Source organism: Brachyhypopomus gauderio, chromosome 2 (assembly GCF_052324685.1).
Source record: "Brachyhypopomus gauderio isolate BG-103 chromosome 2, BGAUD_0.2, whole genome shotgun sequence".
In the NCBI taxonomy this organism is placed as follows: domain Eukaryota; kingdom Metazoa; phylum Chordata; class Actinopteri; order Gymnotiformes; family Hypopomidae; genus Brachyhypopomus; species Brachyhypopomus gauderio.
In genome coordinates, this window is record NC_135212.1 from 27,353,640 (window position 1) to 27,370,584 (window position 16,945).

The following is a 16,945-nucleotide window of genomic DNA, read 5'->3' on the forward strand; positions in this document are numbered from 1 at the left end:
TCATACAAAGATAAAACATATGCTTGGTGTGGCATAATGGTTGGTGGGGTAAAATGTTTGGTGGGGTGTAATGTTTGGTGGGGCGTAACTGTTTTCTATCATTTTTTACACATTTGTTTTGTGCAGCTGTGGTCTCTTGATTGTACAGATGGGGACGTTGAAATGTAGTTCATGTGAGTCGTTTCAGCAACTGTGTCCAGATCTACCACATTTTGTAATCTGATTTGTACAACAAAACCATCCTTGTGTATGTGTGTGTGCACGTGTGTGTTTCTGTGAGAGAGAGAGAGAGAGAGAGAGAGAGAGAGAGAGAGAGAGAAACTTGTATCTTGGCCAAAGTAGTTCATTGAAGTCACAAGAAATTTAATAGGTCAGAGTCCAGTTCCTCTTTCTCTGTTTTCTTGTGGACTGCAGAAAAGTAAGTAGCACTTTTTGGAGTTGCTGGGGATGTACATGGAATTTTAAAAAATCCACATTTGAAGAATCATATCTAGATTAAAAATGTGTGTTTGAGAGGATCTACATTATGAGGCGTGATATATATATATATGTGTGTGTGTGTGTGTGTGTGTGTTTAAGCTCTGCCCCCACCTGTTAGTCATGTCTTTTTGTTTCTGTGTTCCTGTCTATTTGTAGCCACACCCCTTGTGATCATTGTCACCTGTTTCTTGTTTAGTTCCTTCGTTATCTCTTGTTATCTCTGTGTTAGATGTTTTGCTGTGGGTCTTTGATTATATTTGGCTGAATTGTCTGTCTGTAGTAAGTATTTGCTTGTGTATTTTGTATTTTGCTTCTTTCAAATATGTCTTGCCCTGTTTTGTCTGTAGACTGTGTATAATTTATGAATTGCCTGGCTTTGTGATTTTGGACCATGATTGTGACTATGGATCTAGCTTGGATCTGTGTCTCATAAATCTGGCTCTTCTCAGCGTTTGTGTCCATCTCTAATCGCTCAACGCCGGGGGTGTTACAGTGACCAGCTGGAGTTGAGACATCATCATGGTCTCTACAGTCGCTGGAGTAACCTTGGTTGTGCTGGTTTCCATGGTGACACCAGGCTTCGTGTGTGGGGGACAAAAGAGAGGCAAGGACTCACGACTCACACACACTCATCTCACACATGCTGAGCATCATCACACACTTCAGGCTGGAGGCGCTTGGGGCATGACCTTCACACGGCTGCAAATGATGGTGTGTTTGAAAACAATGATTGCGACGTCAGCTTTGATGATGCTGGATCAGGCGGCCCATATGCTGGGCCTGGAGATAAACCTCCGCTTAAGAGCGGAGTCTTAAGACAGTCTTAGGCTGATGTTCCATCAGCTAATGCTTGTCTGAAACAATACAACTAAGTCCAATCTTTAACATCCAGTGTCAATTACGTTACCAGATGATGAATGTAATGAAATGGACTGTAATGACAACATTGTGCATGTTAATTCTGAGCCACCTGTTACTACAAATGACTGTGTAGATGCTGCGGTGAGAAAAGGCGCCTCACCCTCTGCCCTGGATAGTGCTGTGATGCACGAGCGGCACGATGCCAAAGCCAGTCACGGCCCTGTTGTGCTTGTGCACTCGGGACCTGTTCGTGGGCTCACGCTGGACAAAGCTCACGTGTTTTATGGGATTCCCTACGCTGCCCCTCCTGTGGGGCCAAAGCGCTGGGCTGCTCCTGGCCCTGTATCACCGTGGACACTGCCGTATGATGCCACGTTCCCTCGACCTGCATGCATGCAGCTCTGTGCGGGCCATTTGTCTCGGTCGTGCCCTCTTCAGGTAATCTTCCTGTCACATGGCATCATCCAAACACTTGCACCAGTCAGATTATGGCATTATTTACTTCTTTTTGACTTCCTTTCTTCTGCATCTCGGGCATATAATGAAAGTAAGTGTGGAATCTGAGCTCTTTTGATACTAATGTGGAGTGTAGACTCCAGTGCATAACGGTTTGAATCCCAGGTCTTTTTAAAACTGGACTGATTCTCAATCAGAATTAGAGTCAGAAAAAGTTTTCTGATTCTCAAGTGACCCCATAGCATTTTGGTAGATAAGAGCTTTAAGACTTCTAATTGTAATCGTAATGCTTTTGTCTGTTCTGCGGCTGACACAGAAATAGTCTTGGCAATACCAGTAGAGTAATGGTACAAGTGGAATTCACTTATCATTTTCACTGCATTACACTGGCTATGTTTTCACAGAAGCAATGTGATTTTAAAAAGTGCTTAGTTATTTAAACCAAAGCAATTCATAGAAAAAAAACTATTAAAATTTAAGGAAGTGTGAAAATAAATGAATTAAGTCTAAATCAGCATTAAGACCTTTTTGTTAAAACTGAAAGGTTGAATTACTGAGTCAACAGGGGGAAAAAAAATCTAAAATGGTGTCCTTTTACAGCAAGTCAACTGGTGAAGTATGAAATATTAAATCGAGTGGATTTGGCAGGAGTCTCTCGGAACACACCGGACATCTTGCAATAAGACAAAATAAATTTTTTTTCAAGCACAAAAATTTGAATCATAAACAAGGCCAGAGAATTTCTAGTGAGAATTGCTTCTAGATTGTGAATGACTTCTTCAGATTGATCCTGTCCTTTCTTTTGCACATTTCATCCAGTTAGATGTTTCCATCCGAGACATCGCCACTTCCCTAAATGTGTCTTGTGCTGCTTTAAACACACAGAAGGTGTCATGTTAAGTTGATTTATGGCCATGTGTTGTATGTGGGTTCAGGTGAGCGAGGACTGTTTGTACCTGAATGTGTTTGTTCCTGTGAGTGTGGACCTATCGCTGCAAACCACCTCCACCCTGCCTGTCATGGTGTGGATTCATGGAGGCAGCTTTATCGCCGGGTCTGCTTCTAAACCCCTGTATGACGGGCGCTTCATTAGTAACTACAGCAACACTGTGGTTGTAAACCTGGAGTATCGCCTAGGTAAGCCACACAGGAGAATCACATTTTTAATGGTGTATGTGTTATTAAATGTGTCTGCAGGGGTATGGATTTGTAAGAAATACAGTGATGTATTTTGGTTGTTGTGTAGGAGCGTTGGGGTTCCTGGTGACGGGGACCAATCCTGCAGTGGGGAACTATGGGATTCTGGATCAGCAGGCAGCTCTGCGCTGGGTCCGGAGAAACATTGCCGCCTTCGGTGGAGATCCAGCCAAGGTGTGTGTGTACATGGAGGCCCTTGAGGGGTAGCTGCAAGCACACATGTATATTGGTGTGTGTGTGTGTGTGTAGGTGACTCTGTTTGGCGAAAGTGCAGGGGCTCAATCGGTGTCCCTGCACCTGATGATGGATGTCAGTGAGCCTTTCTTCAGATATGCTGCCATACAGAGCCAACCCTTCTCTTTCCCACTCAAGACCAGGTTCTACACACAAGTGCGCACACAACTTTCTCCCAATACACCAACGTTCTCAGTAACATTGTTGGTGATGACTGTTTTTCTGTAGGTGGGATGCAGTGAAGTTGGGCAGGGACTTTGTGAGACTGACTAACTGCTCAGCCTCTGATCTGGCCTGTCTTCACTCTCTCAGCTCACAAGCCATCCTGGACGCACAGGTTAAAACGGGTACGTACAGTGAAATACGCAAGGAAGAACCAAAATGAGAGGCTGGCTGCCAGGTAGTCACATGTTCTTCCCAATCTTTCTGAAGGTTCTAAAATAATCAACCCTTTACATTTCCTGGAACGGTTTGAGATCTGGGGTCCTCATGTTGATGGAGAGCTGATCAGGGAGCAGCCAATCACAGCTTTCATAAAGGGTCACTGGCAGAGCTACAAGCCGGTTATACTAGGTCTGTTGCACATTTCCACCAAGGACTTGGTGCTCCATTTATTCTGAACTATGCCTGGTGTTGGTTGCCATACTAGCCTATAAACTTTACTGTCCTTCACATGGTGGTGTAGTCTCATAGTAGCAGGTTTGACAGGTGTAAATATTGTGTATTCTAGGTACCACATCTGAAGAGGGGATTAACTTTGTATATGGGATGTTCAATGAGTCTGTGTCTGTGCTGGAATGCATAGTGTACACAACAGTCGTCTTCAAGCAGAATGCTCTCAGCGTGCTCTACAAATACGTCCCGCTCTACCATAACCAAGACAGGCGCATCCTGCTGTCACAGGTGAGATGCCACCTGTCATTGCACTCTTGAGGCGGGGCTACAATTCTTATGCTGTTTTGTTATTATAAAAGGTATTTTGATGTCTTATCTCTTAGATTGTGACGGACTTTGTGTTCCTGTGTCCGGCACGACGGTCTGCGCGTTCTGCAGTGAGCATGGGTGCAGCCGTTTGGATGTATGTGTTCGACCATGCGCCTTCTGATAATAACATATGGGCAGACCTTCCCTTCTGTTATGACCATGCCTGCCATGGGGCGGAGCTTCCTTTCCTGTTCAACTCTGCAGCTGTTACAAACCTCACTTTCACAGCCCAAGAGACTTTCCTAGCCAATCGGATACTGTGTTATTGGGCTGCATTTGCCCACACTGGAGACCCAAACTCTCATGGTGAGAAAACTGCTTTCTGCAAGCAGCAGTGTCTTCCTGCGTGGCCCAACTACTCTGCTGCTGAGAGCTGGCCAATGCTGAACTTATCTCTGCAGTCTCACTGTCAGAATGGTCATAGGGAGGATTTCTGTGACTTCTGGGATGGCCTGGACATTTACTGATGGACAGGGTAAATGTGCTGCTGATGAATTGAGCTACAACAGTAATTTGTTCTGGTAGTGTACTAAATGTGTCTTGTAGGGTGTTATGGCCATATTCATCTGTTCCCCTCACACTTGCTTATGAGAAATGATGGAAACGGCAGGGGTGAAAAGTTAAATGCATGGAAGACTTCACAACATTGTCTTCAAATTAAACAAATTATGTTGAAGACTTTTATGTAGCCCCCTTATGAAAATGTGTAAACAACTTTTTTGACTTTCACATAGGTGATTCTAGCACCTCTCCAACAACCAACAGATAGAAAGAAATACTTTAATATATTGCATGGTAACTAAAATAATTTACATTTCTTTGGCAATAAACCAATGATGAAAAAGGCACCAGCACAAAAACATTACAGCAGACTTTATGCTGATAAACTGCAGCGAGCTAGAGTGGTGATTCTATGAACTACACATGTTCAAGCAAGATCATAGCAGTTGTAGTCGTGATACTTTGGGGAAATTAAAATTGTGTGGAATTTCCTAATCTGAACCTAGAAAGACTCATATGACAATTTATGGCGCTGTAAACCTGTTACATCTCACAAAGGCTTTGATAATTAGCTCATTTAAATCAGGTGTGTTTGAAGGACGCTAGTCATCGCATAACGTGCTTGTCAAATTGCACAGTCCCATACAATAACTGATTAAAAACTAGAACAAGGTTGAGGGCTTCTGTGTCCCACAGGTGTCCTAGTGCTGGAGGACAAGTGGGGACTCAGTGTTGCATGTCCTCTTCTTCACTCTCCTCAGAACATCTGTGAGGCAGCCTGTGTGCAGGAACTGGGCTGTATAATATCGTCTCCACACACAACAGTCTGCTCACACACTGCAGCACAGACACCACCAACTGGTGTTTACTACAGACTGGCTCGACACACAAAGAAGCTGACCCCTCTGCCCTTAAGCCAAATCTGACCCCTGACCCATCCTCACGGACCACATGACTCCCTCTTATTAGCTGCAGCTCGGTCATGACACGAGCGTGTTGCTGCAGAAAATATCTCCGTTTGTGGGAGTGCAAGGATCTGAGCATGCTCAGGACGGCCTCGGCAAGGAGCCTCCGGCTCCCGGTGTCGCCATGGTTACGGCAGTGCAACAAGGAGTGATGTAAAAGGAACTCGAACACTCCACCCACCGGAAGAACTCCACCAGCCTTTAAAATAACTTCCCACAAGTCTGCAGGGGAAGCCAGACTGCGTGACTGGCTTGAAGAAGAGCCTTGTGACTGGTCAGGAAGTGACATGCAACACTTGTCATGATTTTCATGACACTCACAGGCTCCGTCTCTCCCTGCCTCTTGTGTGTGTGAGTCATCGAGAGAGAGTGTCTGGCGTGACTCTTCTCTCCCCCTGAGAACAGCCTGGCACAGATGCTGGAGCATTGTGAAAGTGCCTCGGCTCACGCACACACACTGTTCGAGCACGCCGGCGGTGGGCGCGCACAGCACGAGCGTGTGCGCACGTGGGAAGCCGCAGCGGGGGATCCCGAGATGAGCAACACCGCCCCCTCCTGGCAACAGCCGGTGGCAGAAGCTCAGCGTGGCGACGCGCAGCGTCGGCTGCAGAGGGGGCGTGTCCGCGGCGGTGAGCTGGCAGAGGAGCTCCAGCTGCCCCGAGTCGGCACACTCCAGAACGGCCAGGTCGTTGGTCCGAGCCCACTGCAGCACACGCTCGGGCTGCTTCACCGACGACAGCACCACGCGTGGCCCGAGCGAGAGCATCGCGGCTAACCGCGCCTCCATCATTCTCTCGGAGCGAAGGAGCCAGTCCTGTTGAAAACAAACGCTAACGTTTTCTCCAGCGGAGGCCAAAGGCTCATCTAGACTCTGAGAGACAATCAGTGCTTTCACTGGTCCTTCAGCCTCTCTCCACACTGACCAATCACGAGCGAAGACAATTCCTTCCACCACCTGTGAACAGCCGGGGGGAAGTCCTGACACCGGTATGTGCAGCAGAGAGAAATTGCGATTGAGGAATGTGAGTGGTTCTGCAGTTACACTCTCAGCACTGACTTTGGTGTACAGCTCACAAAGGAGAGGTGTCAGCATTTGGGCCTGTCCAACGCCAAGTCTCCCTGCGACATAACCTCTCACTAGAGCAGGCAGCACATCCCCTTCCAGTCTATACCCATTGAGAAGGAAAAATGACGAGGCATAAGGGACAACATCATGGTCTATGATCTCATCCAGCTCCTTCCAGCAGAACGCCAGAAGCCGATTGGCCAGGTTTCGAGGGGTGGCCAGGTTCCAAGGTGCTTTGTGCTGTCTGTTCACAGAGTCACGAAGACCTCGCAGCAGTGTGGCCAGCAGGAGGATAAACGACTTGGAACCATCTGCGGTAACGCGATCGTGTGCGTACACACATTCCAACACCATTCTAAAAGACAAGCACACGCAGTGTTAATGGCAGTGTTTATGGAAATATGCTGAAATATGTGGTATCACTTTTCTGAAAAGTGGATACATAAAAAACCAAGAGTACCTGGCTATAGGATGGTCCAGCTGAAGTGAAGCAAGAATGCGTTGTCCATGTCTGGTGATGAGTGTCTCTCCGGTGTCTTTTGTGAAGAGCACACTCCCACCCTCTGGTCCAACACAGCGACGCACCACACACTCCAGGGCTCCGGCAACGCTGAGAGCCTCCTGCAGGCACGCGCTCTCGGACACGCGCATCTATACAAACGCACGCAGCAAGCAAACGCATGCGCACAATCAATGTCCGTGGAATTGAACTAGGGTCTGTCTTCAGAAGATATTCAATCATTTTTTTATCTAAAAATTCACGTGTGCACTTTTAGATAGACACAGCGGCGCAAGCATCTATGACCTTAAAAAATTGGAACTTATTCTCAGTAAATATCACGCAAGTTATTTTCTCACCTCCTTGTGGACTGATAGCAAATGAACTACCCCAAAACACTTTAGACCTTAATAGCCAAGTCGGCGGTAGCAGGTGTCCTATTAAGTCAAATAGAAATTAACCTCCGTAGCTTGATAAGCTAGTTAGCTACCTAGGTTAAATACATACCTACCTTAGTCAATTAAATCAAAATTCGCTTCAAGTTTTGTGGCAAAAAAACAGGAGGTATTTGCTTGCTTCACTCGGACTATTTGTATATTCTTTATGCAATAACATCTGTTCAGTCGTTAACCAGGGGCTGGCCGCCTTCATGGTGTTGTGTGTAAGCTCCTGTATCCACGGAGCGACCTGCTTCTCTTTCCCGGAGTGTTTGGTAAATGGAGACGCGACTGCCACCTACCGACGTGAGTGATCACAGTGACGGTTGTAGGTTTACTCACGGGAACTCAGAGACCGTATCACTGCTTGAACTACGGAGATATGCTCCTTAAGTTGGATTTAATTAGAGGAATAAAAAACAGAGTTAGTGTCAGTTATATGACTAATCTGAATATCTAAATAAAAAAATAATTACTTTGCATTAAACCTGTAAAATGGTGCTTAGATACAAAATTACATGCTGAGTAAAGAAGGAATTATAGATCCAAATTGCCTTTTTGGACTGTAAACTGTCAAGTACATTTATTACAAATTATACATGTCAACAAAATACATCCTATTTGAATCCCATGGTATTACATAAAGGCAAAAAAACTTCTGGTTCTTAGCAGATCCTAAGACAAGTAAATACAACTTCAGATGAACACCCCTACATGACAGTGTAACATCATTTATTTTAAACAAGTTTGGCCAAAATGCAGAAACAGTATGTTTTAAGACTCTCTCCACTCCTCCCCCCAGCAGCGACCCGAGGAGCAACTGTTGTGGCCCACTGGTCTAGGAAAGATTATAGGCCAATTCCAAACAATCAGTCCATCTCTACAGTGAGAAAGGCTACTCACAAGTGTAAATCATTCAAGTCTTCCCACCCTTCCCAGCAAATTCACCTTTAGGTCAGATCAAATCATTATCCATACAGGGACACTAGTATATTTATCACAAGTCTGCTATCCATACACTCAAGGTTTGTCTTGACTTGTCCTTCCATATTGTTATATTATTAATGGGTATTTTTTTTAGTTGGTGGCAGCACAACATGTGAGTAACAGTCACCAGGATTTATGTTAAAACAGGGAAGAGGCCGCAGTTAAGTTCATCATAACCATATTTATTCTGTAGCACCTATATACAATATTGCATAGAGGTGACAAAGAGAAAAATAACAGAAGGAATATGAAAGACATTGGAAGAAAAAGTACATAGAAAAACAGTGTAAACAAACACTCTTGGTAATCATCCCCTTTTATGGCTCCACCAATTTATGCCATTTGTTTTCAAACGGTCAAATAAGGTGGTGGCAAAACTGTCCATATGCATATACAGAATCTACAGCATGCCAGAGAGATTGCCCGATCACCCTGGAACGCACATGGACTCTGTGGTCCACCTTCAAAACAAGATCAAGTGATAAAGAAAGCTTGAAGCCATTACAGAAACTCTTATATAGTTTTGGTTTTAGTCTAGTAGTGTGGCTCACATGTATGTCCCAATTAACATGTCTTTTTAGCCATCCTATAAGAAAACAAAAATAAACTCTCCCAGGCCCATGTAGTGTTTTTCTGCTGTGCCAAGAAAGGCCCACAGCAGCATAAGTGTACTCAACAACTGTGTTGCCATAAAACTGCTAACTTTTTTGATGGGATAAATCAACTACTGCCTTGTTCTATGTAGAAGAAACTGAGATATGGATGTATGTAGAATCCTTCACCGTCATACACCACTCAAAAATCAGCTGGTGCAACCGGCAGCAGCATCACACTGGCAGCAGCATCACACTGGCAGCACTCCAGTTGGCCTGGATTTTCGCCCATAGGCTTAGAACTGGAATGGAGCACTAGGATTATTAGCTTAATATACCCTCATGTTCACTGGTGACACAGTTATAGCATCTGTGATTTAGAAAGTGTGCGTATTTACATACTACAGAACTCCCCGACCTGAACTGCAGTGAGTTCACCCTACTGCCTCACCAAGTTCTTCTGCCCTTCGTACAACAGTGCAGAACATCTCTTCAGCTTCCCCTTCACAGGTGTCTCCTGCCATATGCAAGAGTGATTCATTACAGGACACTGTCGCGGGAAGCTCTAGTGTTGGAGGAGCTGTTGGCTGGATCGGCCTCGGGGGACACAGGCTCCCGACTCCATGTATGGAGGTCCAGCAGCACCTGGTTCAGCTTCTCCATCCAACCTGCACGTTCCTCCCGGGTATCCGCCGAGAACCAGCTCCTTTGCACAACAATAGGCCGGTAAGGACCACATTCAAATACGACAAAAGCACAGTTAAAATACATCGGTTTGTGTGAAAAGAACTGGTGCCCAGAATATTGTGATCAAGGCTCACAACAGAATGTCTTACTTGCTCAGGCTGTGGCTGCTGTCTTGATTCAGGGTCCTAGTGTTCACCAGTTCAAAGGTGTGAGGGCGTGCGCACGTCTCCCTCTCCACAGGCCTCACGCTGTCAAAGCAGCACATAGAGATGCTGCCCTCTGCTGGCTACAAAGAAAATATGATTAGTTATATTATACACACACATGCTACAGATTCCATCTATAGGTGAGTTTTTAGTGCTTCATCTTCTCACCTTGCTGCCCATTTCATTGGGGTAGTTCCAGTACATCAGGTGAGTTCCCTCTAGCTTGAAGAAGAGGCGCCGCCACGCTCCAAACCCACTCACATCCTCAAACATGGTCTGAACCAGGAGTCATCATTGTGAGAAGCAATAAACACTCATTCAAAATTTGAGTCAGATACTAAATGATGAACATCTCCCACACACCAGGAAGCCTTGGTGCTGGACATTGGAGTGGCTCTCGCTGTGTAGCCGCAGGTAGATGTGGCCCTCCAGGGGAGACAGAAAGGGCACCTACAACAGCCAACCAGTCAACCACAAGAAAGTACAAATCAGAACTAAAGCAAAAATAGATACATCATCTCAGCTAGACTACAGGGGTCATTTATTCAAAGGCATTGGCATTCTAAGTCTTTTAGAGACAGTTATTTTATTGGAACTCACTCTACGAGATGCGCGCGCACACACACACACACACACACACACACACACACACACACTATATTAATGCCCCTTCATGAAAAAGTGCCCGCACACACACACACACACACACACATGCAGGAAGGGAGTGACAGAAACAGGGTGCAACCTTGTCCTGAAATTCATCTCCAAGGAGGCGCCTGATTTTGCCCTCAAACTTCATCTGAGTGAAACAGAGCAGACAGATAGACAGGAGTAGTTACGACACCAGAGAGCCCACCACTGTGTCCCACACCACCCCACACACACACACAGTCCTCCAACTCCACACACCCTCCAACCCAACTCTCCACACACACACACACACACACATCCGCACCTTGTCCAAAGGGAACCGGCTCTGTCCTAGTGAGGCCAGTGTGATCTTGTGGGAACCCACTAAACAGAAGTTGCTGGCGCGGCGAGCAGGTAGAAGGGGGGGACCTGCAGCTGTGAGGAGGAGGAGGACGAAGATCACAAACCCGTAGCTACAGCTATTAAACACTGAACATGCATTAATGTGGGGTGGGGTGGATAAAAATAAAACTTACATGTAGAACTGCCGTTGGATTTCTGTAAAGAATGAAACACAATAACATTGAATGGATGTCCAAACTTTTTACATGTAAGATGAAGTATGTTTTAACATAATATTTTAAACTTTTAAACTGTACCGTAAGGTTGCTGAGAAGCTTCTTTGGTGTGACCTACACAGACAAACGTCCAATGAGCACGTCATGCAGACTACAGACCACGCCCCTTCTGCCCGGGCTGTGTGGATGTATACTCACCCGTGATCTGGTAGAACTACGGCTCTGCTGATGACCAACTGTGCAGGGATTACCTGCTCCACTCAACTACAGGACACACACACACACACACACACACACACACACACACACACACACACACACAGGTGGGAGAGATTAAACTCCTCTCACTTAGAGTTGTACAGCTTGAGACAGTCACAAGACACAGAGTTAGGAGATTTAATACATGCTTTTTAGGTAGTGAGAGACAGTGGCTGGATAAATTAAATTGCTTACCAGACTGTAGACCTCCACATCAATTTCAAAGTTAGGGCGAATGTCTTGCCTACGAAGCAGTACGAGACACAAGGATTTCAAAACATCAAAAAAAAAATAAAAATAAAAAAATAAAAAGTAATCGTGTGATGCACAACTTCCCTTTTCATGAACACATGATATAGATGCTACAATAGCACTTTTGTTGATATAGGTTACATTCTACAATGTAGAGGGTAATAAGATAATACAGTTCTGTACTTCGATAGCCATTTGTCTTGGAGTAAATAATTACTACATTCCTTTAATTTTGACCTCATTGATTTTTGACACCAAAATGAAAACTAAACTCCTTTAAAAGACTTTTTGGTTTTTTTTTAAGGTGCTTTAAAGAGCAAAGTACACAACAAACCAGGCACCTCAGTGGATTCCTGTTCACATGTCTGTACTCACAGCGTGATGGAGGTGGGGAAGGTGATGGTGTCTCCGTTCTCAGCATCAGCGGCCGTAGCCAGAGGGGTGGCCACGATGTTACAGTGGCCATAACGGAGCAGGATGAAGAAGTAGTGAGCGGGCCACTCTGTGGAGAAACGTCCCATGAGCACCATCCTGCTGCACCACCACAGGCCGCTTCACCTCAGCTAGCCGAGCTCACCTGCGCGGGCGGAGCACACAAACTCCACTTTGAGGGGCAGCTGAACGCTGCTGATGCCGACGGTGCCTCTGCACGGGCGTGGCGCTCCAGGGTGGGGGTCCGCCCCCGCTACCGTGCCTTCACGCAGCCTGGTGATCTCGGCCAGCAGGGCGGCGTGCTTCTCACCTGCGCCACAGGCAAAACGTGTTATGGGCAGGGCCGTGACACAGCGGCTGTATGAGGGGGAGGGGAGGGGCGGGGCTCACTGGACACGAGCAGAAGCTTCTCGGCCTCGGCCTCCTGCAGGGAGCCTTTGCCATGATGGCGGTCGCTGCAGCAGCTCAGAGCCTGCAGGGTCTGGTGGATGATGTTCTGCAGCTTGGCAGCCTCTTCATTCAGAGCCTGCATAGCGTTAACAGCAGCCATTCTATCAGATGACGCGAGCACGAATTTGTGATGACCGCAGGTTGTGATTGTGGAATCATTACTGTGACGAACCTTGATGGTCTCCTTGGTGTTGACAGCTGGTCTGACGCAAGACCTCTCTGGAGCCTGTTCGTGTACTCCTGGAGTTACACACTGAGAGACCAGGTGATTGTTCTTACTCTGAGAGCGGTATGCATCAATGCTGTTGATAATAGACATGACTAGAATTAGTGACACTCCAAACTTTTCTCAAAGTCACTAATAAAATGTCCAAACCCTTAAGACATACCACCACTCCAAAGGGATTCATGTTAAAACACCCTTAAGGGAGACTTAGTTTCTACCTACCTGTATTACACCGATCCAACCTGAAACCATGACATTACCTGTACAGAGGTGGAGCAGGGGGAGTGGTCAGGTCCTCTGGAGACACACACTCCACAATGGGTGGAGGAATAGTGGTACCCAGCCTCTAAACATTAACACAGCCAAAAATAAAGCACTTCTGAATGAAACTTTAGGGTGGATGATTCAAATCAAGTTCTGAAGACAAATGCTCCTCAGAAAAAGAAAGAAAACTAATCAGAAGTTGGACTCTCTTACCAACGGAGTGACAACAGCCTCCATGCATTTGCTGAGAGGGGAGAGAACGCAGCTAGATGGGATGGTCAAGAAGTCTTCCTCACTACACACGGAGCCGCCCTCCTCTGTAACCCCGCCTCCTCCCTCACTGGGGTCAGCGGAGGCTGGTTCCTCACCTACTTCCTCTTCTTCATTGGACGTCTCGCGCTTGGATTCAAAACCAGCGCTGTGCTGATCCGTGTCTGTGCACCCTTCGTGTGCTCCATGGCTAGGAGATGGAGATTCCTCCATCGGTGGCTCTTCAGCTGGGTCCATGTCGGGTTCCTTGGTCTTTATAGCCTGCGACTGACCGCTTTCATTCCCTCCTTCCTCCTCCTCCCTTCTCTCTCCTTCCTCTTCTTTGTCAGCAGCCTGCAAGACGTCTTCGAACATCTTGTCGATCAAGGCAGAGCGACTCATTTCTTCCTTACAGTTCACCACTGATTCTACAACAGCAAAAGAGCGACAGATTAATTAAGAGTCCGTGCGTATACCGTTTTCAAAGTGTATAATCCCCAGCATATCTGACTGGATTGCATCAGCAGTATTAGTTTCATGTGAAAAAATACCTGGAGTACACCTGGGTTTACCTGGAGGGCAGAGCTCTGAGTGCGAGGGCTGGATCTCCCCCATGAAGTCTTCCTCATTCACATTGCTGAAGCTAATGCAGCATTTAGTTTCCTTAGAGTCAATGCCCAAGTCATCCTGGCAAGAAAACAGTTTAACAGAGCGATTTCTCACACTACATGTAAACAGTGATGCAGTCTGCAGGACAAGAGCAACTACAGCAAAACAAACAAACAAAAGCCCCACATTGAATTGCTGTTGACAGTGACGGTGCTGGGGGCCGTAATTAAAAGCAGGTGGTTGGGTTGCAAATTCAAAATGTATGTGGTTAAATGTGAACCTCAGAGGGGAAAACAAAAAAAAGGAGGTACCCCGTGCACAACACCAGCATCAAATACAAATATGCTCACACTGCCAAACTGTAACGGAGGCCTGCGTACGTTTCTGGTCCTCTGCAAAGCGCAACTAGAGCTGAGGGGGAGAGGAGCCCTCTGGCAAAATGTGCACAATTCAGTTAACTTGAAGTTACATACAAACTAAATAACAGACCAGTTTTTCTGGTTTTGTGTCTCTGTATCCATCACAGATGAGAGCGCAGAGGGAAGAGTTAGACGTGCTTGGGGAAGAGTGTGCACCTCAGCAAGCGAAGGGTCAGACAAGCTCCTCTTCAGCCACATGTTCTCTGAGAGAGGCTGAGCTCTGAGCCCCTTCAGCTCATCCTCTCGAGCCTGGGCAGGGCGGACACACACACACACACACACTTATAAGCACATAGTTATAACACCGATTCCACTTCCGCCTCTTAAAGGGTGCTGATTTTCAGGATGGCCACCTGTCGTATGCGGGACGCCTCTTTGGTGCTGGGGGTCACCGCAGAGTTCAGCTGCTGCTGCATGTTGTGCACAAGGCTGGAGAGGTGGCGTGAGGCGGGTGTGGCAGGGGCCGGCCTGTGCTCTGGAGTGGGAGCCTTAAAGCGCTCCAGCCGAGAGCTAAATTCTCCCTCACCTTCAACACAATAGCCAGATATATAGAGGACATTAAACAGGTGTTGTGTTATTTACACTGAGCAAATTCTTTTAAACACCTTAGTTCCTAACACATGCTTTCAAATGAGACACACTGGGGGGAAAAAAGAACTGGGCTTCAAAAGGACAGTGTTATGCCAGGCAGGAAGGAATGATGCCTCAGAGGTACACACTTTCAGCAGTAATCGGGTGAATTATTAGTTTCCAGAATGACAGTGTAGCAGATTGACACAGGCCAATGAAATCACTCACCAATGTAACGAGCATCATGCAGCAAGCTGCTGGAGGGACTCTCTACCCCTGGATCCGACACGCAGCGCTGGACAAGCCCTATCCCTCCTACACACACACACACACACACACACACACACACACACACACACACACACACACACCTCCTGAGTCATTCATTCTAATCACAGCCCAACAAAAGGGCAAATCAGACTCGTCTCACCATCTTGTCTCTGAGTGAGCTGCTGCACCCTGAGCCGAACTGAAGTTATGGCCGGTGTGTCAGGCTTCACCTCCAGCTCCACCCGCCGGGATCTGGCCGGAGACCTTGGTACAGGCTGCAGTGGAGTCTGATTCTCAACTCCTTCTGCAGCCAAGCGTCTCCTCTTCAGCACATTATCAAGCTCTGGAAAATCCATAACATCTATTACATACTTTATCATTAGTAAAATTACCACATTGCAATTTTTAAATTAACTGTTAAATTGAGAACAAAACGAGCTAATACAAACTCTACAGGAATACTCACAAAAAAGTCACAAATCACTGCTAAAATGACATAGCTCTTAAATGCTAATTACCACTTCTGTATTTAACCTGCAAAATGTTTAGTTTAAACAATCGTGCTTCACTTGAGAACTTAAGAAACGCACTTTTCACTAATGCACTCACACCATACAAGTATGTCAAATGTGAAGTGAACTATATGACGTCAGCTCATACGGAGCGAGCTGTCTGTTAATTCATACCATTAGGGACCAAGGTGTTGTCCTCCAGAGGATCTCTCCGCCTCTTTTGATTTGTATCCGTCCGCTTATCTTTTTCCATTTTCTTATTGACAAAAAAGAAGGATGTTAGTTATCCAAACAAGATATAACATCAGATTTATCTAGCTAGGTCGTCAAGGTGGGTGACTCGATTGCGAACTAGCTACATGACTAGTTAGTGTAAAGTCAACTTAGCATTAGCGGTTAGATAGCTTACTGGATTTATTTCGGTTGTTTTGATAGCTACTTTAAAAAGTATAAATAACAGTAATGTTATAGCCAAATAATGTGTAACGTTTATATGAAAGATCTCCAAGGATTTTGACTGTGAGAAGCAGTCAGGCTGGCTGGGCACGGACACTGGGGACAGATTCTCACACAACACACCAACTTTTTAACTCGTACCACTGCTAGTAATACGCCATATTCGCAAATGACATGACAGTACACCGCAATAAACGCCCTCAGTCAAGATAAAAATCGATAAATTATAGCCGAATACTACAGCATTCGTCTCTTATTCAACGTCCTTACCTCAGCGAAAACGTTAGAGCTGGTACGCTAGCGAGTTCGTCAACGCTCCGTCTACTTCAAACATTTGAATTTCAGCGGGTGTTTGACGCATGCGCAGAAGAGCCGCTATGGAGCAAAAGATCGAACGCCCTCTGGTGGTGTTTGCTAGGACTGATTTATGGTAAAGACGTAGGCGTCTCAGTACAGGATAGGTGTCTGTATATATTGCCTGTCAGAAAGCAACAGTCGTACTTCATTTTAATCACTTTGCTACTAATAACCATCTTTATTTATATTGCACGTTCCTTTCAAGTCTAAAATCCCGAATGTTTCAAAAGCTTAGGTGATGTGTAAATTCAGTTCAAATT

At 46.0% G+C, this 16,945-nt stretch overlaps 3 protein-coding genes across 6 annotated transcripts; 1 reads left to right on the forward strand and 2 right to left on the reverse strand.

Annotated features, from left to right (window-relative positions):
* Positions 1–158: 158 nt before the first annotated feature.
* LOC143497036 (cAMP-regulated D2 protein) lies at positions 159–4,888 on the forward strand. 2 transcript variants are annotated; one of them, XM_076992881.1, is made up of 10 exons: positions 159–418; positions 930–1,084; positions 1,475–1,779; positions 2,733–2,934; positions 3,044–3,168; positions 3,244–3,371; positions 3,457–3,575; positions 3,661–3,801; positions 3,959–4,131; positions 4,227–4,888. In XM_076992881.1, exons 2-10 carry the CDS (start codon positions 1,000–1,002, stop codon positions 4,677–4,679), a joined length of 1,731 nt encoding a protein of 576 aa, XP_076848996.1. In that variant the 5' UTR covers positions 159–418; positions 930–999; the 3' UTR covers positions 4,680–4,888. The 2 variants fall into 2 exon arrangements, with proteins under 2 accessions (XP_076848996.1, XP_076848995.1); XM_076992880.1 differs by lacking the exon at positions 159–418 and adding an exon at positions 585–759.
* A 107-nt stretch (positions 4,889–4,995) lies between these two features.
* On the reverse strand, positions 4,996–7,947 carry bbs10 (Bardet-Biedl syndrome 10). Its single transcript, XM_076992879.1, has 3 exons — positions 7,755–7,947; positions 7,205–7,395; positions 4,996–7,099 (listed from the first exon to the last, which is right to left on the reverse strand). The coding sequence occupies exons 2-3, from the start codon at positions 7,393–7,395 to the stop codon at positions 5,440–5,442; spliced, it is 1,851 nt and encodes a 616-aa protein (XP_076848994.1). The 5' UTR covers positions 7,755–7,947; the 3' UTR covers positions 4,996–5,439.
* An 881-nt stretch (positions 7,948–8,828) lies between these two features.
* Positions 8,829–16,752, reverse strand: anln2 (anillin, actin binding protein 2). 3 transcript variants are annotated; one of them, XM_076992875.1, is made up of 24 exons: positions 16,599–16,752; positions 16,047–16,128; positions 15,521–15,703; positions 15,319–15,405; positions 14,874–15,046; positions 14,677–14,769; positions 14,452–14,532; positions 14,065–14,179; positions 13,457–13,920; positions 13,240–13,325; positions 12,926–13,055; positions 12,694–12,829; positions 12,449–12,613; positions 12,247–12,373; positions 11,815–11,863; positions 11,560–11,625; positions 11,443–11,475; positions 11,320–11,341; positions 11,109–11,218; positions 10,899–10,952; positions 10,517–10,603; positions 10,322–10,429; positions 10,097–10,233; positions 8,829–9,966 (listed from the first exon to the last, which is right to left on the reverse strand). In XM_076992875.1, the coding sequence occupies exons 2-24, from the start codon at positions 16,123–16,125 to the stop codon at positions 9,801–9,803; spliced, it is 2,751 nt and encodes a 916-aa protein (XP_076848990.1). In that variant the 5' UTR covers positions 16,126–16,128; positions 16,599–16,752; the 3' UTR covers positions 8,829–9,800. The 3 variants fall into 3 exon arrangements, with proteins under 3 accessions (XP_076848990.1, XP_076848993.1, XP_076848991.1); XM_076992878.1 differs by lacking the exon at positions 14,452–14,532 and having other exon boundaries at positions 16,599–16,748; XM_076992876.1 differs by lacking the exon at positions 10,899–10,952 and having other exon boundaries at positions 16,599–16,748.
* Between the last annotated feature and the right edge of the window lie 193 nt (positions 16,753–16,945).

Bases quoted from the DNA above. Each gene is read 5' to 3' on its own strand.
- LOC143497036 (XM_076992881.1), top strand. From the start codon at position 1,000: ATGGTCTCTACAGTCGCTGGAGTAACCTTGGTTGTGCTGGTTTCCATG. The intron at 1,085-1,474 runs GCAAGGACTCAC...ATGACTGTGTAG, and splicing joins GTGTGGGGGACAAAAGAGAG to ATGCTGCGGTGAGAAAAGGC. The intron at 3,576-3,660 runs GTACGTACAGTG...ATCTTTCTGAAG, and splicing joins GGACGCACAGGTTAAAACGG to GTTCTAAAATAATCAACCCT.
- bbs10 (XM_076992879.1), bottom strand. From the start codon at position 7,395: ATGCGCGTGTCCGAGAGCGCGTGCCTGCAGGAGGCTCTCAGCGTTGCC. The intron at 7,100-7,204 runs GTACTCTTGGTT...CTTGTCTTTTAG, and splicing joins CTGGACCATCCTATAGCCAG to AATGGTGTTGGAATGTGTGT.
- anln2 (XM_076992875.1), bottom strand. From the start codon at position 16,125: ATGGAAAAAGATAAGCGGACGGATACAAATCAAAAGAGGCGGAGAGAT. The intron at 11,219-11,319 runs GTAAGTTTTATT...TCCTCCTCACAG, and splicing joins ATCCAACGGCAGTTCTACAT to CTGCAGGTCCCCCCCTTCTA. The intron at 9,967-10,096 runs GTAAGACATTCT...TGTTGTGCAAAG, and splicing joins AGCAGCCACAGCCTGAGCAA to GAGCTGGTTCTCGGCGGATA.